The sequence below is a fragment of the Bicyclus anynana genome, chromosome 2 (assembly GCF_947172395.1).
Source record: "Bicyclus anynana chromosome 2, ilBicAnyn1.1, whole genome shotgun sequence".
NCBI lineage: Eukaryota > Metazoa > Arthropoda > Insecta > Lepidoptera > Nymphalidae > Bicyclus > Bicyclus anynana.
In genome coordinates, this window is record NC_069084.1 from 12,236,223 (window position 1) to 12,253,339 (window position 17,117).

The 17,117-nt window shown below is 34.7% G+C and overlaps 1 protein-coding gene across 34 annotated transcripts in view; it reads right to left on the reverse strand.

Moving 5' to 3' along the window:
• LOC112045305 (microtubule-actin cross-linking factor 1) overlaps positions 1 to 17,117 on the reverse strand; it is a 301,412-nt gene that overhangs the window by 67,426 nt on the left and 216,869 nt on the right. For 26 of the 34 annotated variants that reach the window (XM_052884590.1, XM_052884572.1, XM_052884648.1 and 23 more), the window contains 2 exons: positions 13,213 to 13,325; positions 1,460 to 12,461 (listed from right to left, as the gene is read on the reverse strand). The exons of 4 other annotated variants lie outside the window; for them this stretch is intronic. In XM_052884590.1, coding sequence (XP_052740550.1) covers positions 1,460 to 12,461; positions 13,213 to 13,325 — 11,115 coding nt within the window. Of the gene's footprint in view, positions 1 to 1,459; positions 12,462 to 13,212; positions 13,326 to 14,935; positions 15,109 to 17,117 lie in introns of those variants that run through there. 4 more of the 34 variants (XM_052884658.1, XM_052884631.1, XM_052884661.1 and 1 more) reach the window with 2 other exon arrangements.

Below are 17,117 nucleotides of genomic sequence, written 5' to 3' on the forward strand. Positions count from 1 at the left end.
TAATTTAAAAGCAAATATCTTTTAAATGAAATAAATTCTCACAAAAAACGGAGCATTTATATTAATATTAAAATGAATTATATCTATACTACCTTTGGTGTTTGTGTTTGTAGAAAATGTTTTACCATTTGATTTTGTGAATGTTTGCGTCGCGAGTACCGCCTCAACATCGACATTACAATACTTCAAAATTATCAGACATGCATTCCGAAATATTGTGAGCACGTATCCATGGAATGAGTATATCGGAACACAAAACTTTAGGTAAAAAAGAGGTAATGCATAAAATGAAATTGAATTTCAGAGACTTATTTAACCAGCAGTCATAATTCGCTGGATTCCACATGATGAAGCAAACATAGGAAAGCAGGAGTACAGATCAGGACAACATAATGTCCGATTGGATCTCCCTGATATATAAACTCTTAGCACAAAGTGAATATGGGGGTTAGGTAACTGGCGATACGGTGATGGTTCTTAAAATCGTCGTTAATATGATCCCTCAAAGGCAAGCATTCACGATTTAGCTCAAAAGGGCTCTTTAGCATCGCAGGCAACGGCTGGAAATAAAAAACAACATACATCGAGCCTTATTACAAAGTTGATAAGCACATAATTATTTGTTTCACTGATCTTGACAGCTTTCTGTTGTGATAATTATTGTTTTTAATATAATTTGTTTAAAACATTATTGACCTAATCGCACATAAAATCTCAGTAGCGCTGTTTTTTCACAGCTTAGTTGTGATGTGCATGTATAAATAATCATAATAAAAATTGTTAGAAAACTGTCAATTATCGAGCAAAAAAAATTCAAAGATAAGCATCTATGAACAACACAAGACTCATAAGACCGAAATAAAATACTACTGTATTAGAATGAACTATAAGCATCTTTTTCATCCTACATTTAATAATTCTAATTTTAATTTTGAACGGGACCACTAAAATAGTTGCAGCATTTAACCTAGTGTAATTTTGACCTCGTTTGTATTCTCTGTGCTGAACTACTTGAAAAAAATATGGCAAAACATGTTTTCCCAATAATGAATTTTTGACCAAGTTATAGGTATTTTTTTTTTAAGAATTCACATACGAAGTTTCTTTAAGCACATGTATTATTCAATTTTAACATAATAATAGGTACTAGCTTTTTTCGAATACTAGTACATACTATGTTGTTACTCAGGTAATCTACAAACAAAATATCTATAAATATTGTGTTAAAGGGGCTTCGTAAGATAAGGACACAGTATTTGACTATCGTATGTTTGGAAATTAATTTTCCTATAACCCAGTCATTGACTAAGTCATGAGGGTGTTGTCGTGCCATGCCAATGTTTAAGCCAAACGCTTAAGTTAATAAATAGATCACCATCTTAGAGTGAAAATATAGGAAGTTGAAAAGCAATACCTTTGCTTGATCAAAGCAAGAAAAAATAATAATATTTCAACTCACCCTTGTTTCTGCTGGCAGCAAATATCCCTTTTTAAGAGCTTTGACCAAATCGAGACTGATTCCTTTCTTGGGGTCAATAACTATTCTCCCTTCAATGGGGTTGACAAGCTGTTGTTCTATTGCTTGTACCAATGACCATATTTTTCCAGTTTCTGGTTCCTTAACAACAGTACTAGACGGATCAACTATACCCTGTTGGATTGCTTCACCTAAAGTTAATCTTTTTCGGTCTATGACACTTGTGGTTATGAAGGGATCGTTTAATGCACCCGTAGTTGGGTTATAAATACCAAAGTTCAACGTTTCAATGAGGGTAAAACTCTTTTTGGGCGTCATAAGCAGCCCAGATTCTATAGCTGCGCTAAGAGTGTTCAGTTTCGAGGTTTCTGTATCTAAAATATTACCCTTTTCAGCGTCCATCAACCCTTTTCGGAAAGCTTCAGGAAGTTTAACAAGCCTCTTTTTAAGATTATCTTTAATAAGCGCTGTGTCTGGGTCAATATAACCTAAAGAAGCCGCGTCTTTAATAGTAAGCACTTCGTTGGATTCTGGATCAGTAAATCGAGCAGTACTTATGTTGAGATGACCGTTTTCAATAGCTTGCTCAAAAGTCAATGGTTCTCGAACATAAACAATAAGACCGTTTTCAAAAACAAAACAAAGCATTCGTGAACCACTACTTTGAGTATCAAATAATCCTTTAGCGTTATTGTCAATAATACCTTCGGTAATAGCTAAGTTCAGTGGAACATACTTATTTTTATGAGGATCTTTAATTAGGGCAGTATCTGGGTTAATAAATTCGTATTTTATCGCTTCATCTAATGTAAACTCTCGTAATACTGGTTCTTTAGGCGCCGATACCTCGGAAACATATCGCCTAGTGATCGTTTGTGACGTTATTGGTTGTACAACGGTGACAAGCAAACCTTTGTCAAATGCAATATCTAAACTATATGTTTTCTTCGCTTTAGTATCTAATACCCTACCTTTTGTGACATCGACATCACCTTCTTGTATTGCATTTAACAATGGTTTAAATTTACCTGTGGAACTGTCTTTGACAATTGTGTGCTCAGGATTAATAAGATTAGACTCGATCGCCTTTTTGATATCTATAAATTCATTAGTGTTAGGATCTACTATTTTGCCATTATCAGCTCTGAAAAGACCATTTTTTATTATTTCCTCCAGACTAAGATTTTTCTTTGAAGTTACTATTAAGCCACGGTTCTTTGCATCAAATAAATTAATGTGACTTCCATTAGGAAGGACATACACACTTTCATTTTCATCGATGATTCCCGTATTTATAGCTTCCATAAGTTTAATATATTTACTAGAAGGGATATTTTTCACAATAGACGTCTCTGGATTAACAAAATCTTCAAAAATTGAGGCTTTTAGTGTAATTTTTCTTTCTGTGACGGGATGTATAAACGCATGTTCAGTAATATTGTACATGTTCATGGCTAAGGTTTCATAAAGAGAGAACCCAGCACTTTCAATGTCTACAATAAGACCTAAACTCATTGCCTCTGATAAAGGCACTTTAACTTCCGAACCAGGTTCACTAAATTTACCGTTTCTTTTATCAATTATTTCACTTCGACAGCAATCTGACAAGGTTAAGGGTTTTTCAGATTTTTTATCAAAATAACAAAGATATTTCGGGCTTATAATGGACCGTCTTATAGCTTCATGCAAAGTAATTTTACGCGTTGTTATTGGATCTATAAATTTTCCAGTAACGTCATCATAGAGGCCTTGATGAAGCGCTCTTTGTAAACTTATAGGAGCTTTACTATCTACAAGCAAACCTATTTCAAAAGCTTTAGCAAGGTTTATTTCTTCATTATCACTGTTTATATTTCTAATTTTGCCTGATTTATCATCAATAACACCTGTTTCTATAGACTCTGATAGAGTTATCTTATCCCATTTACCTAATCTATTGTCTTGAATATGTACAGAATGAGGATCGATCAAATTTTTCTTAATAGCATCAGCTAAAGTGTATTTTTTACCGCTTTTGGGGTCCATAAAAAGTCCCGTTATTTCATTATATACACCTTTTTCAATTGCTTCCATAAGTGACAAAGGTTTTCGTACTTCTACTAATATGCCACGTTCAAACGCCTCACGAAAATCTACCCGTTCATCGCCTAATAAAATAGTACCTGTTCTACCATCTACAATACCCTTATCAACCGCAAATTCAAATGGAATAACTTTACCTCCAACATGTACTAACGTTGACTGTGGATCTAACAAACGTTTCCTAATGGCTCTATCAGTTTGCATTTTATCTTTGTTTTGAGGATTTGAGAACTTTCCAGTTTTTGGATCATAGAATCCTTTGTAAACGGCTTCTGGTAAACTAAGTTTACGTTTAGCAGGTAGAATTAAACCTCGCTCTGAAGCATCTGTAAGTGAAATTTTGTCACCTTGTATTGGATCTTTTACTTTTCCTTCTTTCGAGTCTATAATACCTGCCTTAATTGCATCAGCTAAAGAAATAATTTCGCCAGAACCAGAATTTCTAACTGTCAATACTTCTGGATTAATATTACCCACCCTGATTGCATCGTCTAGCGTCATAGTAGCGCTATTTATTGTTAACAAACCAGTTTCAGGATCATAAAACCCTTGAACTAATCCTTCTTGTAAAGACCAAGGCTTTACGTCGCTTAACAAATAACCCTTTTCACAAGCGTCTTTAAGGTTAACTGAAGGTGATGTAATAATACCGTGATCTAAATCAATTAAACCAGACTTCACTGCCTGTTCGAAAGAAACAACTAACTCCGACTTATCATCCTTTATTTTAATATCTGTGGGATCAATTAACTTTTCTTCAATTGCTTTACGTAGAGTAATAGTTTCACCAGTTCTAGGGTTCAATATTTTACATGTTTCAGGAGAATAGTACCCTAGCTCTATAATGTCATAAAGCGAAAATGAAACTGTTTTAGTAGCTATAAGACCTTTTTTCAAAGCATCGTCTAATGGAATGTCTTTACCAGTCTTTTTATCTTTCAATTTACCCGTGTCAGGGTTTATGAGTTTTGTGTTAAGCGCTTCGAGCAGAGTTACATATTTTTCTGATTCCGTGTCTTTTACTTCAGATATTGTTGGATGTACAATATTTTTATCTACTGCATCATCAATAGGTAATAATTGGTCAGTAACACTATCCTTGATCCTTCCAGATGTTGATTCGTACATATTTTTATTAATAATTGCTTCTATAGATATCGGTCTACGCGCAATAGTTATTAAACCTCGTTTGACAGCAACGGTAATTTCAATCACTTCTTGTGTCTCAACTATTATGATAAATCCCTCGCGTATTTCAACGATACCACTTTCAACAGCGTCAGATAAAGTAATTACTTCATTTGTCATTGGAATTTTAATGAGTAACGATTCATGGTCAATAAGACCTTTTTGAACAGCTTCACCGATAGGGACTAGTTCACCTGTATTTTCAACTTTAATTTCAGCTGTTTTAGGATTATAAAGACCTTTTTCAATAGCAGATTCTACAGTTGTCTGTTCTGTAATTAAAGTATCTTCCGGAGTTTCAACTATCCACCCGATTTGTACACATTCCAAAAATGATACACGTTTTCCTGTTTTTGGATTTACCATGTGGCCAGTAGCTTTGTCAATAATAGGCCGCGACATAGCTTCATTAAAGGGTATGTAACTGTCAGATTTGCTGACTAAATCTTTTACTAAAATACAAGAAGGATCAAAAATCTTAAGTCCATATACGAGTTCTTCGAAAGAAATCTTAGCTCCAGTTTTAGGATTCAAAAATATTCGTTTTTCAATATCATATACTCCCATTTGAGACAGTTCTTCTGGAGTTAATTTCTGAGAAATTGATAAACAGTATTGAGGTTTACTTTCTCTCACCATGACACAGTTTTTAGAGATGACATCGACAGCAGTAAATCTACTAATCTGTTCTTGTTCTAAAGAGTCTTGAACCGTTAGAGGACTTTCTACGCCGTTGATTATTATTCGACAAACTTTAGGTTCAATTATACCCTGTGCTATTGCATCAATTAAGGTTAGATTTTCGAAAAGTACTTTGTGAGGTTCAGATTTAACTTTAGTTACATTTTGTTCTGTAATTTCATCAATTATGCGTAATGGCTGCTTTTCAGCGTCAATTAGCAATGCGGATATAGTTTTACCATCATCAGTTGGGACTGTATCTACTACAGTCGAATCAAGTAATTTAATGGGTTTCTGATGAGTTAAGCCACTGTCATCTGTTGGGCTTGCTATGCTTTCTGGGTATTTAAGTAGTTCTCTTTCTCGGGTGTGTGTCATTTCATCGCTCGTACGGAGAGCTGATATTATAGGTGTATTTCTCGTTTGCATTATCTGTGGATCTATCTTTTTATTATCCGTATCAGTTACAGATTTTTTGACTAATTCTACAACTTTCGACACTGCTAAAATTGGAGCACCTACAATTGCAACTAAACCTATTTTTGTAGCATCAGTTAGACTTATTTTATTACCACTTTTGTCTTCGACTTCTAAAGTATTCTTGTTGACTATTCCTTTGTTTATAGCATCCTTTAGTGAAATTTGTTTTCCTGATTTTGGATCATTAACAACTACTGATTCAGGGGTTATAGTTTCTTTGGTAATAGTTGTAAGAATGTCATTACCACGGTCAATCCCTTCTCGTACGGAGTCTTTTGATTCAATTTGTTTTGAAACTTGTATATTTTCATCGTCATTTTTCAAAACCTTAATATCTTCGCTTTGTGAAGGTTGCTTTGTTTCTATTAATCCTGTACATATATTTTCTGGAGATGATACAGAATCGTCTATTATAGTAATACTTTTATCGACTTGATCTGCATATTGTACAGAGCTAGATTGTTTGCTATGTTCGTGTGTTTCATAAACGTCAGCAACATTATAACTTGTTGAAGTGTTTTGGGTAACTTCAATTGTTGTAACTTGTGATGCCTTTGTTGTAATAATTGTACTTGTTTGTTCTGTAATGTATTCAGTGGGTTCTGTTTTAGAAATTACCGTTTTTACTACCGTAGTTATTTCTTGTCCTTCTGGGGTAACTTTATGGAATTCTTTGATTCCAGTTGTCGTTTCATGAATTTCTGCTTGATTCGAACTGTCTGTAGCAACTCGTTTAGGCAGATCTTTATTAATTGTTTCAAAATTTGCTATAGAAGCATTGCCTGATACTAGTTTTTGTTCATTACCAGTTTCAACCGTTTTTGCGGAATTATCAATCATAGGACTGTCTTCTGAATCTGCCGGATCATTTCTTTGGTTTGTTACTAATATTTTATTTAAATGTTTGTCGGGCGTTTCCTGTATTTTTTCTCTATCAAAGTCACCTTCAGTAGCGATATACTCTATATTCTCTGTTTGTTTTTCATGTCCTGATTTTATTGATGTCTCCGAGGAAACAGGTTTAATAGATTTTATATCAGATGTATCCAAATTAGACTCCTTACTTGAAGTCTGTTTATTTTTTTCTGGGGTTCTTTTATTTACAATGTCATCATTCATTTCATCACGTGTATATATATTTTGCTCTTTTGTAGATTCTTGTGAAATATTAGATATTTGGCATATATTTGAATCTATAATATTAGTCGACGATAATCCAGAATTTATGTTTAAATCTTTGGCTAAATTGATATTGGTATTATCATCAAAAACTCCTTCGATACTTTGAACTTCCATAGCTTGATGAGTCACTTTCTTCAAGTCTTCTATTTTACTTACATGGTCCTTTTTCGGAGGTACATCTAATGTTTCAGATGCGGCCTCGTTTCGCCCAGAGTTTATTTTGGAAGATATATTTTTAGCACCTTGTACTACTGCCATTCCTGCCAAAACAGGTGCTGCAACAATTGCTACTAGACCAATTTTAGCCGCTTTCTTAATATCGAATGACTTACCAGTATTAGGTTCTTTAATTTTCCCAGATTTTGTGTCAATCAATCCAATATTGAGGGCCTCTTTTAATGTTATTGGTTTACCAGCCCGTAAATTGTATATCATCGAATTAGGATCAATTATGTTCTTTTTGAGTGCTTCTTCAAATGTTATCACTTTATTAGGTGACTTTGGATCTCTAAATTTCTGAGTCTTATCATCAAAAAGTAACTCAAAAGCTTCATTGAGATCAAGCATTTCTAAATTTTTATCATTAACTGGAGATGTGACTTTTTCCGTAGAAACTTCAGTGTTAATAAGACCACTGTTTACTGCTTCAGAAATTGACAATACTTCTCCTGTACTCGGATTAGTAAAAGTACCCCGTTCGATATCAATATAACCTAACTTTAATGCATCGTCAAAACTGATATTTGTGTCACTCGTTAAAAATTGTTCTTTGCTAGTGTGTTCGTCTTTTATAATACCTTTAAGTCTCGCTTCATCAATTGAAATGATCTCACCTGTTTTTGAGTTTTGTACTTCATTCGCATTAACTAAAACATAATCTGATAGGAGTTCTACCATTTTAGTTGTTACAGTATGTTGCGATGTGAAAGTTTCCGTGATAGTAGTTACTATTCCACCTGAATCTGACATCTTGTTGGGTTTTATTGAAAGTAAACCTTGTTCTATAGCATTATCAATAGTAATTATTTCCTGCGTTTTTGGATCAGTGAACGTACCTTTTCTGAGATCAAGGATGCCGTCGTTTACTGCTTTGTGTATTGGTATAGTGGATGAAGATTGTGGAAAAGGAATGTTCATTATTATACCTTTATCTATAGCTTCACTTAAGGGCACGATTTCACCTGTAAGAGGATGCTTAATATCACCTGTATTGGGATCTATTATGTTCTGTTTTATCGCCATTGCTAAAGTCATGCCAGCTAATGGTACGTTGTCAATAAAAGTCGATTTTCTATCTGGAAATATCTGAGCATTGACAGCAGAAACTAAATCAATTGTACCGTCACTCGTTTTTACCATGTTTTTCTCACTATCAATTATGTTTCTTGCAATAGCATCAGAGAGGCTTATGTGTTGTCCAGGTGCCACAACAACGATTGATAAAGGATCAACTATGTCACAGATCATAGCTTCTCTTATAGATAAATGATTTCCTGTCTCAGGATGTATTATTTTTCCCGTAGTTGGATGTAATAAACCTTGTTCTAAAACTTCAGATATTGTTAAACTTCTTGCTACCGGTATTAATACTTCATTTTGGCCATCACCGTCTAAAATGCCTCGTTTAATAGCCTCCTTTATTGAAATAACATCCCCATGTATTGGATCTACGATTTTGCCTTTACTTTCGTCAATAAAACCCAACTCGATAGCTTTTTCAAGAGTAATAGGTAATCCTTTTTCATCTTTATAAGTTTTAACACTTTCTAGGATATTAGCTGTATCTTTGTCAATTAAGCCCATTTCCACCGCCTCTATGGGCATGACAACTCGTTTTCTAAGCTTTTGCAAAACTATGGGTTTGGATTCAATTGAAGAAAATTCTATATCATGATCTTTTAAACGTCTACTGTATTTAGATTTGTTGGGAATTTGGTTTTTAGATATTTGTATAACATCTGAAGGATATTCTTTTTTATTTATGGAAGTAAAATTCTTTTCTACTTTTCTATTGTCAGCTGAAAGACTGTTTTGTATTGATTCGACAGTTATAAACCCTTCAGATACTGCCGCTTCAACCGAAAGAGGTTTAGTGGAAGTTTGTGAAATAGATGCCTTACTTGAACCAGGCGTACTAAGTTCATGGGTTTGTTGAACAATATTAGATTCAGGTACGCCGACAACAGATTCTTTAAGATTTTTAGACACAAAAGGTTTTGTAAGGTCATCTTTATTAATTTTTGCCAATTTTTTGTCAGTTCCGGGATCATGAACTGCAGATTCCATTTTTGAAACAGTTACAGCTCTTGATGTCGTTTGTGTTTTCAGTAATTCATCTGTATTAATGTCTAAAGATTTATCAGTGACAGAATCTTCATAATTTTTGTAAGTTATTGGGTCAACGAGACCTCTCTCGTATGCCACTTCTAAAGGCAGTTCTTCGCCTGTACTTGGGTCTATAACCATTGTATTTCTAACTACTTGAATGACTTTAGAAGCTGCTACTAATGGTGTTCCTATTACTGCTATAAGGCCCACTTTGGCAGCATCTGTAAGGTTTATTTTTTTCCCAGTTTGATCTTTATACTCACCGGTTTTTTTATCTACAATGCCCTTTTCTAAAGCTTGCTTATATGTAATAGGTTTCCCAGTCGTTGGCTCAATTACATGGACAGTACTATTCGGAACTACACCACGACTAATCGCTTCGATGATATTTTCCGAAATGCCTGATGTAGTAGATATGACTAATGCTGTAGCTGGGTCATAAATTATACCAGGAGCTATTTGGACAGGTTCTAATATAGTTTGTTCATCAGTCTGTTCAGTAGGCGTAGGCGTATGTTGTAGTTCTGAAATTTCCATTTTATCGGGCATTCCCGCAATAGACGTTATTGTAATGACTTTTTGGCTAGACATATTTGTCAACAGTAGAACAAATTTAACAAACTTTCGTTCAATAGCTTCTTTCATGGTTAATATACCGCTACTATGTTTATAATGACCTGTACTATCTATAACATGTAAAGCTAAGGCTTTCTGTAAGGAAATGTCTTTTTTAGATTTTGGATCTACTACCGTAGCTGACTCAGAGTTAATGATATTAAGCTTAACCGCTTCTTGTAAATCTAGTAACCTATCAGTACCGGGAATAGTAAATATACCGGTATCTGCATTAAACAAATTTTGTTGTATAGATTCTTTTAATGTCCAACCACCACTTGGTAATTCTATAGTATTTTTCTTTATAGTGTGAGAAGTTACAGACGGATCTGAGTTGACCGATGTTAACGTTACAGTCCTTATTTCGCGGGTTACTTCTTCGCGGGGCTGAATGGACTCATGGATTGTAGTATAATCAGGACTTTTGACAGTTTCAGGTCTATTATCATGTTGTAGTTTACTTTCAGGACTAGGTGGCATATCTTTTATAAAAGACTTTTTAGTAATCTTTAACTCTACTACTTGGCCAGGAACTAAGTCTTTCTTTGAAACGCGATCTGAAAGTCTAACAATTCGTGGTTCATTTTGATCGACCCCTAGTAAACCTTCGTCTAAGGCTTGTTGGATTGGGAACACAGTGCCTGTTGTTGGATCCGTAAAAGTTTGCGTATTCTCATCTATAAGACCACGTCGAATTGCTTCAGCAAATGTAATAATAGTTTCAGACGTACGGGAAGTATTGGTATTAGTGACAGTAACATACCTTTTTACAGTTTTGGTGACGGTTTGGAGAGTAAGAGTTATATTTAATAAAGAGTTTAATAAAGCTGCACCCTCTGGAGTTATAATATTCATTTCAACAGCCTTATTAAACGGAATTGGTTTTTTAGTCGCAGAATCAAGAAGATATCCTGTTTTTGAATCAAGAATATTTTTAAACACAGCATCTAAGACAGTTAACTCTTTGTCCTTCTCGAAAACACCTATTTTACGATTAAACATTTCTAATACCTCAGGCCGAACAATGGATACCTTCGGGCAATCTTCTAAAAACACAAAGTCACCACTTTCAGATTTTAGGAAAGTTTCACCGTTTACATATTTTAAATTACCCTTATTTAAAGCTGTATTGAAAGATACAAATTCACCTGTTTTAGGATCTCTAAAACCATCGATATCAAATATTGATCTTTGAGATACAGACGTTATAAGACCTCGATCTACTGCTTCAGGAATGGTGCAAATTTCTCCTGTTAAATTGTCACGAAACTTATTATCAGGCAGAATAATTCTAGCACCCAAGGCTTCGGATAGTGTTAACAACTGTCCGGTCGTTGTGTCGGTGACGCATTTTATATTATCACTGTCGAGTACACCTAGAGATATTGCCTCTAATATATTTAAAGGTGTTCTATTTGTTGGAGACAAAATTTTACCATCATTTGTCATCAAACTGTTATCACAAACATCTTTAAGCGTCATTGGTTTGCAAATAAAACGTTTACTAGCAGCTTCCTTAAAGGACAATTTTTCTTTAGTAACATTGTGTACATATTTAGAATGTTTAGTATTTATTATGTTGTTTTCAATCGCTTCAGTAAGTGTTATTTTAGTATCGTTTTTAGGATTAACTACTTCTCGAATGTTTGGATTTATTAATTCATTTTTAATCGCGACTTCTAATTGGAACCTATCGCCCGAGTTCCTATCCAGAATCCAACCATTATTATCTACTAACTCTTGATTAATTGCATCGGATAAAGACAAAGCGCTTGATTTTATTTTAATAATCTCATTGTAAATGAGGTAACCCCTTTGGTAGGCTTCCGCGATAGTTATATAACTTCCATCAGATAGCCTGTAGAGACCTCTTTGTAAATCGACTTGGCCTCGGTTTAATGCATCAGATATACTCATTCCTTGGCTGGGCTTTTCACCCTGAACAGTCACCTTAATTCTCTTTTCCGCTGGGTCAATCAATCCTTGCTCCGCATCATACAGTTCACTTTGAATAGCTTCCAGTAATGTGACTTCATTTCCATCTTCTGTCATACCGCAAGGTCCCGTTAATCTAGCAGCCAATTTAGGATCTATTAAACCCTCTTTGGCCGCTTGATCTATGGTCATAGTTTGTCTTGTATTCGGAGACGATAATAATCTACCTGTCCGGACGTCTAATATTCTCATGCTAATTGCTTGACCAACTGTCAATATCTCCCTTGTTTCTGGATGAACAATACCTCTGGACTCAATGATATTTGGACCTTCGTACATTTTATGTACACGTTTAAGGTTACGTACGTCCGGTCTATCATCGTCGGCAATTATTGTTTTTGTGGTGTAGTTAGGCGAACTCACTTTGCCGTTAGTCATTGATTTGATCGGCGCATGGCTATCCAGCTCGGTTAAGTGTGACGTCCTGACGTATCTGTAGTAATGTATCAAATAAAAGAAAAACTTTAAAAAGTCGTTAAATAAAATTAACTTTGTTTTTTTTTTTATTATTTAGGAATTATAAATATTTTTAATAACGGTAACTGAATATGAATAATTAATAAGGTTTTATATTATTGAAATCATACAAATAACGATCAACACTCGACATATGATTCACTCCTTAATGGAGCATCATCACACATGTTAATACTAAACTTTGAAGTTACTTTGAATGGCTGCGTTACATATAGCTTAAAACATTTGATTACCTTTGAATATAGCTATTTCAGGCACGGGAATTTGAATCTTTGTCCAAATAAGTGCGCAAAATATGCACTTTGCGGTACTTTTATTTGGTTTGATATTAAGTAGGTACGCTAAACTAAAGCATTCTACTGTGATGTGCTACTGAAAGATGTAGTTGAAATTGAAATGTGTTACGACTTCAAAAAGACATTTATGTTTTTATTCAAATGTTTGAAGCTAAATGCAGCGCCACCAAAATATATAGGGCGCAAAGTAAAAGTGAGGACAGTATCAGTTTTATGGTCTGGCCGACATAAATATTACCTACAATTGTGAAAACAGTTGTGACCAGATGCTATAGCTATAATAGGGGGAATGGACTGCGCGGGAATGAAGTCGAGCCCGCGCGGACCATCGGCAGTGTTACGAACGAATTTGCCAAGCTGCAGTAACAGAATAGTAGAGGCAGTAACATCTAATAGCAATATAAAACTTACTTTTCCGAGGTATAATGCGTAGTATACGTGTGCTCAGTGGTAGAGAGGTCTTGCATGTTGAACTCCTGACGGAAGGAGCGCGCCGAGCGCGGTGCCATGGCCTCCACGAGGCGCTGAAACGTAACAAACGTATTCCGTAACTACACTATACAATATCACTGAGGACCATAGAAATTGTAATAACAAGGCAAAAGAAATGGCGTGTTCACTCCCAACTATAGAGACCGATGTCGTGAGAGAAATACATATCATTTTATACGTCGGCGCACTCTAGACGTGATGTAATTGAAAAATACAATATAGTATTTTTTTTTTAATTCTTTACAAGTTGGCCCTTGACTACAATTTCACCTGATGGTAAGTGATGATGCAGTCTAAGATAGAAGCGGGCTAACTTGTTAGGAGGAGGATGAAAATCCACACCCCTATCGGTTTCTACACGACATCGTACCGGAACGCTAAATAGCTTGGCGGTACATCTTTGCCGGGGTGGTAACTAGCCACGGCCGAAGCCTCCCACCAGCCAAATATATTTCTATAGCGATGTACAATACATGTTGTTATTGTCTAGACATAAGTAACAAATAAAATATTATTTAATTAATTACTATGATCATTTCAATGTTTCAAGTACATTTATTTTTAAATATAATCGAAAATATCGCGATAATTAGTTAATTAAGTAAGGCTACAGCAATTGTAGCTTCTGTACAAATTAATGTCCTAATGCCTACGCAATGGTTTGTACTTTATAATAATAAATAGTATAAGTATATATTTATAAGCATAAATAGTACAAATACACTGCCTTTCTCGATTTTTTCAAGAACATGAATTGAAATATCTATTTTATATCGTGAATATTTTACTTGATCGTAATATCATTTATGCACAACATTTTTCTTATCGAAAGACTCTTTTACATCATATGATTGGTAAGAATAAGGCATCGCTTCGGCCAATGAGGTCACCATAGAACCCAAAACGGTTTATTGCAGATTCACTTATACTGTAGGAAGGTATGTAGATTTTTATTAAGTGGCCGAATGAAAACGACGAATGTAATTAACATTGAGGCTATGTAACAATATTTCTAACTATAATATTGAAAGTATTTTTTTAAATACCAGCGTTTTTTATACTCTAAAAATAATTACCAATTTGATTTTCAATTACATTATAAATAAACAAACGATTACACGATAGTAAATAAAATTACCTAACTTTTGCTGATTTCTTTAATGGGCTGTGATTATAACAACTTGTTCTGTGTAGATAATTGGCTAATTAATTAAAATTAGAAACTAAAAGAAAATTTTTACAAGATCAATTAACGATCCTGTAACACCTAAGTGAGTCAGTGATGTCACTAAATTAAATTAAATTGCCTAGTGTTTTGTTTATGTCTTCTAAGCCGTCATTCGCATGGAAGTTTTTTTAACGAACGTTAAAAAAGCGTTCAAATACAACTAATGCATTCCCGAGTATATGTTCACACGACAGCGTTTTTAAAACACGACGCTTTTTTTCGAGCAGTGTTGTATTTTCAATTTTGGGCGTTAGAAATAGACCTTCATTTAACTTCATACTATATTTGAACGCTTTTTTAACGTTTGTAAAAAAAAAAACTTTCGTGCGAGGGCTAAGTATGTGATTTATTTGTTCATTTTAATTATAAGACTTAAATAAATTACTATCAGTAAGGATTACACAAAATACCAACCCGGCACTCATAACCGAAGTCATACTCGTACTCCTCCATTGTAACCAAAAGTTCACAACACTATAAAGTCATTTAAACTGTTCACGTAAAAGTTTCATGACTAACACGAACACTGAACTTAATTTTTAATTCTAAAACATTCATCGATCACTTTGTTAACACAAAACATAAACCTATCATTTAAAAAACGCTTTAATTTATTATTAATTAAATATTAAATGTATTTGTAGTTATATTTCCGCTAATACACTGTTATATGTAAAAATTGGAAACACCGGGACGGCGCGAGTTAACGCGCAACGTGTCAGTCGGAAACTGAATGAAAAACCGTAAACCGAAAAATAATAACGCTGATTCTAAATTTAAATCATTTCGTAATGGCATCCGACGCGTCTAGCCGCGGCGAGCGATTGTTGTGATGATTATTCCATTGGCGTTACGTGATGTAGCGAATTCGGCTAACAGCTGTTCGAGGGATGTTTTGAGGTTAGGAAAGAAAGGGCTCGATACTCGGTGTTGCGCGCGCATCACTATGCGCCTGTGCGGTGCTCTACTGGGGTACAATTTATAAGTAATACAACAAAATAGAACAAACTAAAAGCACCAGTTGTACTACATTAGAGTAAAATCCGATAGAAGCAAATTTATTTTGGGACCATTGGCCTTCAAACTGTTAAGACTTAGGGTACCTATTTCAGTAAGTATTTTAATAATAGAGTTAGTCCGGGAAAGTACAACCGCCGAACAGCAATGCTGTATTCCCGTTAAAAGCATATCGTCAAGTTAAAGAATATTTCTAAGACGACTCTTAAGATGATTTTCTAGGACAACGCATTGGAGGCCTATTCCTACCGAAAGTGACCAGTAAGGTTTTGTGTTATAGGTACTCTTACAGATTCCCCATAAGGCTGAAAATCCCAGGGGTTGAGTTTCGCATGAAACGTCTTTAGAGAATAAATAGTTCATTCCCCCACGTTATTTTAGCCCTCGGGTTCTTCGTTCATTCAAACACCCTGACGACATTGCATTGCAGTACCAATTTACCTACTATAAAAAGCTCATACAAAGAGTGAAATATGATTGCTTGTACCATTCACTATTAGAATAATAAATAAAAACATCATCCTACTATCCTACTAATACTGTAAACGCGAAAATTTGTATGGATGTTTGTTACTCTTTAACGCCGCAATTACTGAACCGATTTGGCTGAAATTTAAAAAGAAGATAGTTAATACTCTAGATTAACACATAGGCTAATTTTAATTCTAGAAAAATACATGGTTCCCTTAGGATTTGTCTAGGACGTCCGTTGGTAAAATATAATTTGTCCGCAACTAATAATGATGACGGAACTAATAAAAAATGGCCACATTCTATCTATAGTTAATAAGCTCTGGAACTTGGCAATGACTCAGTTGCGGAAGTAGGTATTCATTGTTCGGACGAACTCCTGTCGTCCTGCACGCTGTTGATTTCAGTTTAGGTTCTCATGACAAGTGTCGTCTATTAACTAATGATGCAAGAGCATTGTTAAATGTACCTACTCGTATGCAGGCCAGGTCTATGTGCAAAGTCAAGCAAGTCTGACACGAATATGAATTGAGTTTTATAAATCATCTATACTAATTTTATAGAGCATTGGGGTCCCAAATGTGCTGGAATGGCGACCACGCACTAGAAAGCGCAGTGGTGGTCGACCAGGTGGACTGACGAAGCGAGTCGCAGGGATCAGGCGGCTCAGAATCGTGAAGTCACTACAAAAGGTCTATGTCCTGCAGTGGACGTCCATCGGCTGATACTATGTTAATGATGAATATTATGAAGAGGTAAAGTAGGGTAGGTTGTGGTAATGTAGGGGAAATCTATGGATCTACTGAACCGATTTATTTTATCACAAGAAATCCATGTTATTTCCTGTTTTCAAATGTAATAGGTACTCATAAATATTGGACTATATTTACTTTTAAATGCCATAACATATAGAAATATCAACTAAGGAAAGTGTAGAGATCCTGTATAAGTACATACAAATATCCATATATATGAAAGGTATATTCTCGCGACAGTTAGAAAAGACTGTAAGAAATTTAGCAATAATTCCCAAGTAGGTATTCTATGCGATACGATCCACAGATGTGACATGTTTAAGGAAAAATATTTAGAAATATTCAATATACAC